The sequence below is a fragment of the Nipponia nippon genome, unplaced genomic scaffold, assembly GCF_047370975.1.
Source record: "Nipponia nippon isolate SJK-2023a ecotype South Korea unplaced genomic scaffold, ASM4737097v1 scaffold_3, whole genome shotgun sequence".
NCBI lineage: Eukaryota > Metazoa > Chordata > Aves > Pelecaniformes > Threskiornithidae > Nipponia > Nipponia nippon.
In genome coordinates, this window is record NW_028262347.1 from 74,960,677 (window position 1) to 74,976,182 (window position 15,506).

The 15,506-nt window shown below is 39.6% G+C and overlaps 1 protein-coding gene across 2 annotated transcripts in view; it reads left to right on the forward strand.

Moving 5' to 3' along the window:
• The window catches only part of ABCC9 (ATP binding cassette subfamily C member 9), a 97,724-nt gene that overhangs the window by 38,664 nt on the left and 43,554 nt on the right, over positions 1-15,506 (forward strand). For both annotated transcript variants that reach the window (XM_087768131.1, XM_087768130.1), the window contains 8 exons: positions 1,688-1,882; positions 4,650-4,814; positions 6,360-6,515; positions 8,871-9,005; positions 10,297-10,459; positions 11,091-11,131; positions 12,074-12,216; positions 14,984-15,092. In XM_087768131.1, the coding sequence (XP_087624257.1) occupies positions 1,688-1,882; positions 4,650-4,814; positions 6,360-6,515; positions 8,871-9,005; positions 10,297-10,459; positions 11,091-11,131; positions 12,074-12,216; positions 14,984-15,092 (1,107 nt within the window). The remainder of the gene's footprint in view (positions 1-1,687; positions 1,883-4,649; positions 4,815-6,359; positions 6,516-8,870; positions 9,006-10,296; positions 10,460-11,090; positions 11,132-12,073; positions 12,217-14,983; positions 15,093-15,506) is intronic.

The window sequence follows — 15,506 nt, forward strand, 5'->3', positions numbered from 1 at the left end:
TAATTTGAAGTCCTGATTAAAAAAGAAGAAACAACAGTGTTTAGGAATAGAGATTATTAGATAATTTAATTTAATTTAATTTAATTTAATTAGTATTTTTTCCAGTGAAAAGTAAACAGATTTCATGTAGTGATGACAATTATTATGTGAATTGTAGTAGTAGTGAAAATGGCTATTGAAATAGTAAAATCTTATTAAAGAAATAAGGATTTACCATTGCCATTTACCAAATTTACCATTAATTGAATGCCCAGAATAGTATGTGCAATTTTTCTCCAAAAGACAGCAGATATGTTTTCCTAATAAGTTAGCTTAGGTCCTATCAAGCAGTTAAATTGCAGATCATTTATTTGAGGAGAATGACAGTAGCCTGTAGTGCAGTCTAGCTCAAAACCCATTAGGCAACAAATTCAGAGCCTTTTGTCTGGGAAACTCGCATGAGGCCCTTGTGCTCTTTCCCTCATCAGAAGCAGCAGTTTCATTCCTACCACTTTCTGAAATGTTAGCTCTAATTTGTTCCCGTGCTGCTTATTTCTCTGTACTTAGCTTCTTGGCATTGGGTATGACCAGCCTGGCCTAATCTCTAGAAGCCAGTAAGCAGCTATCTGGCCCTCGTGTACACTTGTACATTTTTGGCACCATGCACATATTCTGTCTCACTGTTGAAGTGGCATAAAAGGAAAAACTGAGAAAAGAGGAGAAAAGACATGAGGCAGCCAGGCAGGGTACGGGCATACTTGCTTTTCTTTGGCTAATTTGCTGGGGCAGGGGGTTGTTATAACTGGGCTATACTTCAAATGTCTCTGAGAACACTCAGGAGAGCTTGGCTTGGGTTACAACTTGCAGGCATCTGTGCTGCTTGAAAAATGACAGATGCTTTTTTAAAGTGTCAAAAGCTGCTCCCTGAAGTGCAAGGAAGCACTCTGCAGGCCATGGATCTGTTAAGTAAAACTCTATTCTTTAGACTGAAAGGACCTCAGAAATATCAGAACTCCTCTGACTAGATACAGAGATGTCCGCTGGTTGCTGTTTTAGGGCAAGAGTTGTGACACTGCATAGATTCACAGAACTGGAGGCTAGAAAGGACGCTTAGCTGATTTAATCTTACCTCTCAACATAGTCTGTTATTTTCACCTTTTTGAGCCCATTAATTAGTGATTGGCTGAAGTATCTTCCTGGAAGGCATCCAAGAGATAGAAAAAATCCAGATAAATTAAATTAAACTATATTCTTGTAGGTGTCTGTCCATGTGTTTTCCTTCAAACTCTTTCTCACATCAGAAGCCTTTACTGGATCAAGTGGTTTCACAGCTATTGTGAAAGTCAAGATAACCCATACGAGCAAGGGCTTGAAAGGTCAGACCTTTTCCTGAGCACACATGTGACAAGGAGCAATGGCTACATGCCAGCACGATTAATCTGTGTTTGCATTCCTGTGTTCACAGGTTCAGAAAAGTGTTAGGATTTAGAGGTGAGGAACCAGAGTTACCAAGAAGAGGCAGAATTTGAATTTGCTGTGAAGAATGTCTGAAATCTGTTTACATCCACAGCATGTTTGCTACCTCATCTGCTCCAAAACACCCTTCAGGAACCATTTGATCATCCAGACAGGAACGAAATGGAAGTTGCTGTATACAGCCAGGGAGGCCTCTTCTTGGTGCATTGATACCTGTTTCTCTTTTTTCCAGAAAAAGGTAGCAGACCAGCCCAATCGGAGTCCCTCCATATGGTTAGCCATGTACAGTGCTTTTGGACGACCAATTCTTCTCAGCAGCACATTCCGTTACTTGGCTGACTTGCTGGGTTTTGCTGGGCCATTATGCATTTCTGGCATTGTCCAGGGCTTTCAGAATACAACCAATAATACAAATACTACAGAAAAGGTAACCTGACAACATGGATTGAAAAACTTTGTTTGGTGTTATGTCTAGATTCATATCAGGTATTTAATACATCTGGCTGCATGCTTTTATATGTCTATGATCACTGTTGTATTATTTCCTTGTTTCTTTCAAGCAAATGGAGGGGTTTTTTGTGAGAGATGGTCAAGTTATAAACCTGAGTAGTGGAAGTCTTTGGTATGAATGCAACACAGGTAGCGCAGGCTTCCCCCAGTTGCCCAGCTGTCTGCCTCTTGGTGGAGTCATTCCTGTAGTTCTGGGGAGAAGGAACAGCTTTTCTGCTCCTCTTCAACTTTGCTTCCTCGTTTCAGGCAGGACATGCGCTGGTGGTGCCTCAGCAAGGATGAGTCTGGGAATTTTGCTTAGTTACTGTTCATTTGTCCATTTGTAGTTCGTTGACAGATTTGAGCTCTCTGAAATCTGTTTTCCACTGGGAAGCTGAGAGTAGTCACTCCCTGTTATTATCCTGCTTGTTGCTGTGACGAAATGCATTGGCGCATGTGAGAAGTTGAAAAGCATCCACTTTATTCAAAAGCATTCTTGTTACTAGAGATGCACAAAAGATGCTAGTTCACAGCTCATTTCAAGTTTCACCGAGACCAAACTTTCAGAGACCACCTCTAAGCACTGAGCAAGCCTCTGATACAGAACATTTTCTACCATAAGAAAAAGAATTTATTAGTAACTAGTAAAAAGATACAGGTAAAATTGTTTTACTAGCTGACAGCACAGAAGATATGATAAAGAAATTTTCCTACAGCTGTCTTCTGACACAGACACATCTCCATACACTTAATGCAGTGAGTGTTTTGTATTTGAATGAGCAGATAGGTATGTAATGGAATAACATTTTCCCCTCCAGATAAAGCATTTGACTATCATCACTATCCAGACATCTTCTCCTTGGCTGCTCGCTCACGACATTCATTTTCTTGGCTGATGGTCTGAATTTGGCTTTAGACTCTCATTCAGCCATTGAACTGAAGGAGAGTTTAATTGTGCAGCTTATCAAATAAAGCTCTTCATCATCCTTGAACCTCTGCGTGTTGGATTCAAGCCACAGAGTTAAAAGGCAAAGTGCATATTTTACCTCAAAAATGGGTTTTTTTTGCATGTTGAACAAACAAAGTATTTTAGCTTGAAAATGATCATTTCTGGATCTCAAATTTAGGAATCTGTACCTTGTCCGCTCCCTTTATCTTTTGTACTCTTCAGTGTAGTGGTTTTAGTTGTTGGGTTTTTTAAGTTTTAATCAACACTGGCTGAAGGAAAGATTAAAATCACTGGAGAACTTTAAACCACTCCAAGAGCCTGGCTTGGTGACAGTCACTATTTCTCTTGGATACATTTCAGAATACATTTGCTTTTGATTTATGGGTTTTGATAAACTTTCTCTTGGTTGTTCTTGTTATTATGTGTTTCTCCTTTAAATTCTCTCTAGTTTCAAGTATGTGAATTAATTGAACTTTATGCTTATTCCCCACTTAATTCCTGAGAACTCCATGTAGATTGATAAAGGTATCTACAGCTGTTATTTTATTATTGATATCCCCACTATGTAAACGTGGGGAAGTTCGATGCAGCAGAATGTTAAGAGAAGAGTTTTCAAATATATTTATCTGACCAATTGCGCACTTAAGCAACCCTCGTTTCAAAGAGCCTTGGGCTGGCTGAGCAACTTAGTCCTATTATTTCAGTGCGATTTAGGTGTCTTACAGACATTGGACCTTTTGAAAACACTGTTAGGTGCTTATAGACACCTTTTGGGTGTCAGCTGCCTGTGGCAGAGGGATGAATATGTGGTATGGAGAGGCTGGGGTCACTGCACTGAGGTGAGCCTGGATGGCTTGGAGCACCTCTCTCCTGCCTTCAGTCTCATGACGGATGGCAGTAATCCAGAGTGATGAAAGAATCTTCAAGAGGGTAGGTACGTGGCTTACTTTCCAATATTTCCCAAACCTTTCATCCCAGAATCGGGATGGGTATTTCAGTAGAACAGGCTTTTTCCTTCTTCTTTTGTTTTTTGTAAGAATTTCAGTACATCCTGCTTCCAGCTGGATCGGAAATACCAAAGGAACAGCCTTCCTTGCAGTATTTTGGTACATTTGTTTCCATTTCTGCCTGAAACAGAGCAGCACAGTGAACATAAAAACTAGAAAATGAAAACAAATGAAGTGATTTAAACAAGATTATTTTTTCCCCCCTGTTGAGGCATTTAAACCTCATTTTGTGGGGGATACTGGCATATATACTCTTATTTTATTCAGAATTCACAGGTATCATAGACTATACATCTGGAAGGAATTGTTTCCATAATATACAAATGCAACACCAGTAACTAATCCCATATAATAAAAAATATTTTCTTGCAGCTTCTTCGTGGTGCAGGTGGAATGAGCTTTATTTTCTACTGAGTAGCATTTCTATCCTACAAATCATCAGAATTTCATGGAGAAACTAAAACTAAGGCAAACATGGTGATCTCATTGTCCCTTTCCTGCTAAAACCAATTCATTTTAGAACTGCTAGAAGTTAAGATCCTTAGTCTTTGGAACATGAGCAGAATATTTAATTTGTATCCAAATGATCTTGATACACAGGACAGCGAGAAATCTGATTTCCATAACTTTCCCATAATACCATCAATATTTTTTATTCTAATGCAATGACTGAATTTCCTTTTTTCCAGTATCTCTAGAATATACAATCCCTCCTATGCTACTTTAATAATTTTTTCTTTTCTTTTCAGGTGAAGGATCCATCAAATTCATATCTTTCCTCAGAGGAATTCCTCAGGAATGTTTATGTTTTGGCAGTTCTTCTTTTCCTGGCCCTTATCTTGCAGAGGACATTCCTGCAGGCATCCTACTATGTGACTACGGAAACTGGCATCAACCTACGAGGTGCTTTATTGGTGAGCAAAGATGTTCCCATGATCTGCCAAGAAATTCACTAATAATAGCTCCAGCTTCATACTTTCATTTGTCTTGGTCTCTATCTGAAGACTCAGTTAACAATTGTTTGCGAGAAGATCCGCAGTGTATTTTTGTACAGAAAACTGGAAAAAGTAATATCACTGACACAGCCAAACGGATGGCAGCAATTCCTTTTGCTAAAAACTAAAACCATCATCCTAACATGTAGAAGTTTAACACTCACTCTGTGCATATAAGAACATATCTTTGCAGATGATGTTAGGTATAGGAAGATAAGCAGTGTTGTTTTGGCTCTGCATCTGCTTTGTTCATTTGCTTATGAGGTTACTTCTGCTGACTGTGAACAGTCGTCTGCAGAGCTATGTTTTATGGGAACATTGTCCATGTATTGTGAGTGGTGATCCTGAATATTTATGCCCTTTCGCACAGAGCCCTGTGGGATGGGACAGGAGTGATTAATCTCCGAAACTGTGTCTCTAAAACTGGCATCCATTAATGCTCTGTGAAAGTCGTGCTTATGAACTGGAGCCAACAGCTCCAGCTCAGAATGTGGGTGGGTTGGAGCAGGGATCTCCACAGACCAAACGCCGCAGACAGCAGTAGCACTGTGTGCAAAACAGAAGCTGTAACTGATGTTTTGCCAGGTGTAACTAACCATAGGAATGTCATCTCAGTGTGGAAGCTTCTGGTTTTTGCACGCACTGTGATTGATGTAGCTGTTTCAAACATTTTCTGCCTTCTCCCAGCATAGATGGTACAGACTTGGTGAAGAAAGAGTACCTGATTATTTCCTTGTGCTTTTGTGACTCCCACCTCTGAAAATGGGGACTCTTAGGACCATATGCAGCTGATGTAATTCATCATGGTCTGTAGGCACTTCTGATTAATTCTACAGGCTCTACCTTGCTCATGGACAAAACAGGGCAAAGAGTACAAATTATTTTAAAAACGTCCTTGAAGCTGCAGTGTTTGATATTTGGTCATAACTGCGAACTGGGCTTACAATATTTGTCTTCAAAATTCTGGTAGATATAAGCCCTGATTAATTTTAAACCCTGTTAAGCTCCTACAAAGTTTCTGGAAATAGATGTCCAGGTAAAGAAGAGAAACCCAAAGAAACACATACCCACCCTGATCAAAACTTCGTAGCATGAGTTTAACTATCTTATTAGAAACAAGGATCTCTTTGACAGACAGTGTCACAGAAAAGCAGGCTCACTAAATGTTCGTTAAAAAAGATCTCTGCCCAATGTCCCAAATGTTGATGTTTTCTTGTCATTTCATTCTATTTTAGATCTGCATCAAGCAACAAACCTTTTAAGAGGAACTGGAGTTTTTTAAAGTCAGTTCTCTCTCTTGTGCTTTCTCTCACTCTGTCTCCGTCTCTCTCTCTGTCTCAGGTGAGAGACTGGGAGAAGGGCTGTCTTAGGTTAAGGCTGATACTGCCATTTGAAACATCCTGCTGCTGTTGTTATTTATAATGATACCATTTTCATATCTTTTGTTTTATTCCTTTCTCACAGGCAATGATATATAATAAGATCCTGAGGCTTTCCACATCCAACTTGTCCATGGGAGAGATGACGCTGGGACAAATCAATAACTTGGTTGCCATAGAAACGAATCAATTAATGTGGTTCTTGTTCCTGTGCCCCAATCTGTGGGCAATGCCTGTTCAGGTAGAGCATCAAAGTAAGGGCCTGATTTCAGAGATACTCCAACCTGGTTGAAAAGAGTATATGTCTATGAGACTACTACAAAATCCAGAGGGGAACCTGGACTTCACCCTCATTTGCCAGGAGGACTAACAAGCAGAAACGTGGCCCATCATCTCCTCCAAGGGCTGGGAGGCTGTCTCTCCGAGGGCCAGTAAAGAGAAAGGATTTTTTTTGAGCAGGATTTCCATGTCATGGATATGGTCTGTGGCTTTAAGAATGGTGACCTGTCATCCTTTGCCTGCTCATATTTCTTCCACTACTGACACAAGTCATTGCTTTTATTTCTGCCACATGGCAGCAGCACAGGCACCAGCGCCAAGTATTGCATTTGCAGTGTCCGCTTGTAACTGCGCTTTGTGGCAGGAGCAAAAAGCAATTGAATCCTGCTCAGTGACTGACAGCAGCACCAACAGTGCACTGCAGGAAATGCTCAGAGGAGCTTTCATCTAAACAAGCTTAGTTACTGTAAACATCTGATTCTTAACAAGGCTGGGAAAGATCTGTAGGCAAATCTGTAGGAAGGAAAGGTAAAAATTATTAGCCTGAAAGAAATCTTTAAAAGTGCTGAACGACTTAATGACCTAAGCCACACTGATTTTCCATGAAGCTTGGACTCCTGTAGCACCTTCAGAATTTTAGCTCGGGGTGGGATTGTCATGTTCCTTACCTATAGGTGATCCTGCCGACATTAAACAACTTTAAAAAAGGATAGAAGCCACTCTTAGAGTAGATCAGTTTTGCTGAAATTCCTGGAACTATATCAGTAATCTATTATAATAGTCAGCAATATTACTACTACTAATGGAAACAAATATTGGGTTTATGTGTCTATTTTAGGGTCAGGTAGGGTTTAGAGAGTCATAAAATAATTTATGTAGAAAAAGACAAAAAAGTTTGCAGGGTAACTGAAGTTAGAAATAGTACAGAGTGTTTCATTTTAAGTCACTGTTTCATATCCAGGTTTATTCGGAAGTGTTGCTGTTAATACTTTGAATGTTATTAAATGAACAGGTGGTCTGATTCCTGTGGCTACTGAATAATTATATTATTCAGAAGAAACTAACCCTTGGTAACTGTGAGCTGGGTTATAACTATATAACTCCGGAAAAGGTGATGGGACTGTCCTGTCTTGCTTTATGCAAAGGACTTGAGCTTCAAGGAATGTCCCAGGAAACAGCAATTGTCAAGGCTGCCCCCTCCTCAAGCAGAACAGCTTGTAGCAAATACTGAACTTCGATCTTTCCAGTGTGAGCTAATATAGCCATAGCCTGCTGAAGATTGCGGCGAATCATAGAAAATAGATTGTATATCCACCAATTATGACCTGTTATCAAGAACAAAAACTCATTGCAGGATCAGGCACCCAGTAAGCGCTTCAGTTTACCCCAAGTACAAATTGCTACCTGTAACTTTGTATTATTCTGCTAAGAAAATGGCATGTAGGTATGCTAATTTACATTACAGAAGCCTGAAAAGCTAAATAACACTTTCAAAATGTTGAACTCCACTGATTCTTATTTCTGATACTGTATAATAAGAAGGCAGATTTAAAGACAACTGACTCATTGAAGAGATAGCAAAAGTACAAAGTAGGGAACTAGTTCTGTATGTCCTGTTATTGAGGACATCTCTGTATCATAAAGCGGAACTTTTTATAAAAATCCTTATGTAGTAGAGCTTGTATTAACACGGGAACCAGAATCACAGTAGTCGCATCAGAGCCATTCCCAGGTAAATTTTTGTGGGAAGTGTTCCCAAACTCTTTGTAGTGGTAAGGTAGCATCTTGGTACTTTTCTACAGAGCTACATAGTATTGCTACATAGTATGCACAAGCTCAGGTTTGTGTCACTCCCAGCACATCTGCATCGTGCTTCAGTGCCTGTCTCAGATGTGCCTCTGTCTGCAGTTGCAAGAGGACCACTATGACAGAATACAATTGTGATTCATGACCGTCCTAAGACCTTTGAATAATTCCAGAGTGAAGTAAGGAGCTCTAGTGTAAATAAAACATGAGGCCAGTGATTCTGTAAAATGCCTTGGGATAAGCACCATCATTTTAGTGCCCCTTTAGTTCTTTGGAAACCTCATCTGGAATTAGGACTACCAGGCACTAACACAAACTATGTAGTTAATGTCAAAAATAAAGGCTTCTGGGTTCATATCCCACACTTTCCAAACATGACCTTCAAAGTACAGGCTCAGCTGATTCCTACAAACCATTTAACTGTTTATTAGAAGAACAAGTATTTCTTTCTTGCTATCTTTCTGGCATATTGAAATCTACTTCTTTTTCTATGTTGCTTTTTTCTTCATAGATAATAATGGGTGTGATCCTACTTTATAATTTACTCGGAGTGAGTGCCTTGGTCGGTGCTGCTGTCATTGTACTGTTAGCTCCGATACAGTACTTCATAGCTACGAAGCTGGCTGAGGCTCAGAAGAGCACTCTCGTAAGTAAATTATTTCAGTGACATTTATGATCCAGAAATGAGAACAGGGAACCAGGGGTTCTTGATGTTAGTCAGCATTCATTGCAGAGGTTTGGGCAAGCTGTCCCTTAATTCTGTCATCCCTCCCTTTCTGTTTTTCTGTGTCTCAGTATCTCTTCCTTCCTAACATTTGTCAGACAAGAATCTGAAAAAAAGTATGTGGGCCTTGACCTGCCTTCTCTGCAGAGAGTATTTTTCACCCAGCTAGCACGGTTTCAGCTGAATTCAATCCTATGAAAGGGTCTTATTCCTACATTCAGATATTGTATTTCATGGGATGTTAGCAAACAGTACAAACGACTGATAAATTACAGGAGGACAGTATTAAAGAATGTGTACAACCCCCCTCTGAAATGGCTAGAGACTTTGCTCTCACCCCAAGCTTTGGTATTCCCTAAAAGTCAGCTGGCATTGCTGGATTAATATCTATTTTATGTTCTTCAGTGCTGTAAGTTTATTTTGATGTCTAATTTAGTTCACCAATTAGCAATGTTTTCTGATACTTTGTCTAACTTTTAACTTTATTCTCATGATCCTTGAACTTTTTTAATCAGTCTTTGATGTTTGGGTCTCCAAATATTTAAAGATCCTTGTTACCTTAATATTCAGGAAGCAAATTATACATACGTAGATCTAATCTTCAGCACAGTTCAATCCTGTTGAGTTGTGCCAATTTATATCAACAGAGGAATTACCTTGCATAACTTCAGAAATCGTCTGAATCTTTCTTTTTGCTCCTTTCTGAGTTCTTTTGACTCATAACATCTTTTCGATTATAATTTTACTAAAACTTGTGATTACTGTTTTCAGGTGAGGAGCAATTAGCTAAATATATCAATAAACATCTCACCTATTTTCATGACCATTATGTATGAATCCCAGAATTAATCTTATATCAGCAATTACACACATGTAGTCATCTGTCTATTGTTACGGACACCATTGACCTAGTAATCCACCTCCCTGAGTTTCACCCTGTATTTGAAGGATTTGGATGTTTTGTTTTATTTTTCTTCTCAGAGCAGGGTCACTTAATTTCCCCTCGTGATTGTAAGCACTTTAATATCTCCAAAAACCATGAAATTCTGTATTGTTTTACTCAGTATGACAACTGAAAGCCAGTACAAAATCCTGAACAAAAAAATTATAAATCTTTAATGAATTTTACAACAGAATTGAAGGGAAAAGAACATTCTCATTAAAACTACAAATAATTATCAATTTCTTACCCTTGTTTTCTTTTGAAATGAAGGACTATTCTACGGAAAGATTAAAGAAAACCAATGAGATACTAAAAGGCATTAAGTTATTAAAGCTGTATGCCTGGGAGCACATATTTTGTACTAGCGTGGAAGAAACAAGAATGAAGGAACTCACCAGTCTCAAAACCTTTGCACTTCATACATCTCTTTCCAGTAAGTAACTATGTTTTTAGCTCTTGGAAATGGATCCTGTTTATGTCAGCATTCCTCCTGACTTCAGCTAAAGCGAGATACAGCTGTGCCTATGACACTTGGGTTTTTTTGTGTGTGGAATGTGATTAAAATAAAAAGGCATGACAAATATATAACACAGAAAGTCAAAAATATAGAGCATGTCTTGTTGATTTTTTTTTGTAGTAAGTTTTCTGTCACCTTCATTATGACACTACAGTTATGAGTTGCTTTATAGTAAGGAGGCTGCAGATAATATTAGCAGCTCCGATTACTGCAAAGATAAATTAGTGTCTGAAAGAAATTGTATTCTCTGTAATGTCGAAGAGCTGAGAGGGTAATGTTTTAGTTGTGTTGCATAATAATTGTGCACATAAAACTTTTTATCCCAATTCACTATAGTATACAAATGAGATAATTCCTTGGCTTGTTTGTTTGTGTGTTTAAGATCTCTCTCTGTCATGGAAGGAAATTTCTTCCTGCAGATAAATTTTCCTTTGGGAGTTCTAATTACTTGAATTGGAAATAACTGGATTCTTCTAGTGCCATACAACTAATTGTAAAACTGTTTAGTTTCATAAAATCTGATGCCTGTTTTATTTCTCTTTCACAGTTTTTATGAATGCGGCCATACCAATAGCAGCTGTTCTTGCAGTAAGATATGTTTTTTTCACTTTTCCTTATAAAAAGGGAGAGAGAAAGAGAGGGGGAGAAAGAAAGAAAGGACACCATTGTTATGGTAGGACATATTTCTCATAAAACCGGCAGATGAGTTAATGTGCCCCTGCTAACTGTAGGATAGCATGACACTGGAAGTGCCCATTCCCAGAGCTGCTGTTTCACCAGCTGTGGTTTGGATTGGTAAAAACAAAAAGAAATATAAATTTTTACTCTAAGAAAGAAAGAAAAAAATCATTGCAACTTGAAAGGAGACCCATTCTGAGAAGCTCTCATTTTGCAGGGGTTTTGGGTGGCTTTCCTTTTCTGTTGTCTAGCAGCGAAAATCATTCCTGTTTCCAAATGCATTATAAGCCACCATTTCAGTTTTCAAGAAAGGGTATTCTGCAGTTTAAGGAGAAATAAATTTTGCTTGTCCTCTGGCCAGGTTTAAATCTCAGCCTAATGCGGTAGAGGAACGATAGCATGCCGGTCAGTAAGGAGTCTTCATAGACCAAATTCTGAGGGCATTACTCAGAGTATGCTGACAGTGTGTACCAGAATTGGGTGAAATATGACCATAGTTCTGCATCTGTGAAAAAAAACTATAGGATTTATTAGATTCTTACTGATTTTTCTGGGTTGTGTGTTTCCTCTAAATCCTGAAGCCAATTACAAAACTTTACAAAACTAAGTGCTTTGATTTTACAAAGAAATTTTTTTCATTCTTAAATGTGTAAATCTCTTTAAATCATTGGCAATTTTTTAAATTTTTTTTTCACTTTAATAGAAGACACCTTTCTGTTCAGTTTACTGGGATTTCCAATAAATTGAGGTATATAGTTATTTGCCTTAGTTGAGCAAAATATTTTGCTTGCTGCTCTTGTCAGTCTTTTTCAAGAGTCTTTATCCTGACATGCCCTTCTCCTGATGTGACAGACCTTTGTGACTTATGCGTATACCAACGACAGGCCGCTGCAGCCCGCCCAGGCCTTTGCATCACTGTCATTGTTTCACATCCTGGTCACACCACTGTTCCTGCTCTCCACTGTGGTTCGTTTTGCAGTCAAGGCTATCATAAGGTAAGTGGCCTTTCCAGTTTCTCCAACTCTTGAACACCTGTGTTCAGTAATACAACAGGGAAGGTGCTGGAGAAAAAGGTTGTTTTTACCTGCTCATGTGGAAGAGGATTTAAAGGTGGGACTCTGATGTTCAAAAATGTGAGAGAAATCAGAGTAACCATGTCCTTTTACTGCATGATACAGTGACAAAGAAATGTTCCATTCGTTTTATAATTTCACCGAGTTTGGCAGTCCAGATTCAGAGCCGGACTGTCCTTCCTTGGGATACGCGCCTCTTCTCACAGTGTAGCCACCCACCGTCGCTCTCACCTAGTACTTTTCTGGGCTCTTGTCAACACAGAGGGAGATGAGAGACTGGTATGAAGCTATCTAGCCAGACTGGCGCTGCTGATGCAAGGAAGAGCAACTGACTGCACTCTGCCTCCACGAAGGGTGCATTGTGCTTTAAGTGAGAATTTATTATTGTCCTGCCTCTCATTGTCTAGCACTAGCAGGGACTCTCTTAGGAAAGAGAGTGGATGGAGGAACCTTGGACACTGAAGGATTAGTTGCTTAAGGGAAACCGAGCCCTACAGGACTTCTCTTATAGAGGAAATGTTCCCCTGAATGGCAGTAAAGAGATGCAGGAGAGGAAGCATAGCAAGGCAGACGTGTGAAGGTTAGGGATCTGCGTGGCAGGACAGTGAGGAAGTTGGCATGAAGTGGAAAAGATTCAAAAAAAGAAGGTACTCATAAAATGTGTTGCTTCATCAGAAACTTATATGTTCCAGGCATTTATTTCTGCAAATAGCCCGACAAAACAACTTCCTTCGTGCTGGGCTATAGAGCACTTAATCTCAAGGGAGCTGATTGGTAGTAAGTTAAATTTCAGACTTTTGGCTGTTGCGTCAGTGGTCTGTATGGAAAGAGTCATGGTCATGGGGCAGTTACATAGCCATACACACTGCCAAGATGTCCCAAGAGGCACAAGCTGACACCTGACTGGCAGTAACATGTCAGATGCCAAGCACTAGCAGCACGTGAAGACCAAACTAACCTTTCCATCCAGAAACATAGTTCCTTCTTGCCAAGACTGAGGCACATTGGCAAGGTATTGCATTGCTGCTGCCACTGTCTCTTTTTGGTGGGTAACAATAATAACAAATAGCAGTCAAAGGGACTTCAGGCTCCACAGCTGTCATTTGCCACATTTGCTTTAAAAAAAAAAAAAATTCAATAGGGTTTATTTTTATCAAAGCAGCAGCAGGGCCACATGAGAGATTTTCCCTACGTTGAAAATTATTTCCGACTAGTGGAAAATCTCAAGTCTCCTTTATAAATCATCCCAGCCTCTACATCTCTGCACTATGTTTAGCATAGCCCTAATATCAAAATGGTGTGTACATTTTCCTTAGCACTGCTGGCCACCCCTCAGGACATTATTTAAAGACCATATTTGCCAAAACAAGCTTTGCCCTTTGGCAAACTTATTTCCTAACTTCTTTCTCCCATGAACATCATGTCCCCCAAGTGAAGAATGAAGAATGCATGCTTGGCCACTCCACAGCTCTATCATCAATCAAATACATATATATGAGTATGCACTCATTTGTGTTATGATTAAGTGCTTATACTTTGGTCAGAATCTCCATTTTATTGTAAAAAGTAGTTCTAGTACCATGAAAGCTTTTGAGCATACCTGTCCTTATTCAAATGCAAGGTAATGGTTGATGTCTTCTTAGGCAGATGATCAGAATGAGGTCACTTAATCTTCTACAAGAAGATAAATTCTTGCTTGATGCATTAATGTAAGACTGAAATTCCGATATGGGAGTTACAGACATAAATTTTCCCTTTAAAAGAGGAGATAGGAACAGGTATACTGGCAGGAGGAAACAATGACAACAGCAGTGCTTTCTTGCTAATCAGTATCTCTCTGGCTTGAACATGTATTGATAATTTCATACGAAATGCTCAGACAGGCCTTGAAACAGGACTACTTTCCCATTTGCAGGTTAATGTTCAAATCACTGATCTGAAGTCATATGTCCTTCTGCTTTCTCAGGCTCTGGCTCAATGCACCTTGATTTTAGTTTTTGCAAAGTAATATAGCTTCACCATGACCAGGGGGTGCTTTTATTCATCCCTTCCCCATAACGATAAAGAGCCAGGTGCTTACGGCACTCTGAAAGGAAGCGGGGCAGAAAGAGGATCAAATCCTTCTGTGACAAAGAATAAATTGTACCTGTGCACTGTATTTCCCAGGGGACAGTTTTAAGAAGTAGGCAAAGAGAGCTCTTGCTGTATTTATCCAAGGCGGGCCATGGCTGTGCTGATTTGTGCAGTATTCAGTCCTGTTTGCATGCAGTGGATGCAAAAGCTGTGTTCAGGATGCACCTAGTGCATTGGCATTTTCAGAGCATGTAGGTGGGTGAAAGACTCATTTATGCATCCTGACTGTGTGTAGGCATGAGAAAGGCACAGAAGAGATAAGCCTGCCAAGATGGAAACCATTCCCACAGAGCTCTAGTGGCACTCACATGACTAGCTCTCTTCTTCATTCCCAGCTACCAGTATCATGTTTAATTGTTTTCATCTGTCATTCTTCCACATAAATATTTTTTCACTTGCCATCAGGGCAGCAGACAGTCCAATAGGAAAACAAAAGTATCCCATTAACTTCTTTTGGAACACTTCTGATACATCCTGCTGGCTGGACTGCACAAAAATGGAAATGTACTCATGGAAACCTGGGTTTATTTAACTCACTGTCCTGTTTTCTTTCAAGTGTACAGAAGCTGAATGAGTTTCTCCTGAGTGATGAGATTGGAGATGACAGCTGGAGAGGTGGGGACAGCTCTGTAGCTTACGAATCCTGTAAGAAGCACACAGGACTTGTAAGTTCTGGTTTATGACACTGAGTTTCAAAGCAGAGAGGCCATATAGCCCCGTACAAAGCCAATGGACTAGCTGATAGGGCTCAGGAGTTTTGAATTCTAGCCTGACCATAACATTGCCCAGTTTTGCCTCTTCTATGTCAGGATTTCTGTCTTTCTATGACACAAAGGGTCCCCAAACACATTTAAGCATTGCTGGAGTGCCAGTAGTAATAGGAGCCCCATAACACACCAACACATTTACACATGGTTCAAATTCATCCTTCTCAGTTTTTATAAAAGGCCGAGGTGCATTTCCTGTGGGTATGGGGTTTGTACTGTATATTTCCAGTACAACCCATAGTATGTTTGGCACCTTTAGGTAGGACCAATTCCTGCTCTGGGAAATTCAGAATTGAAGGTGGGAAAAACAAC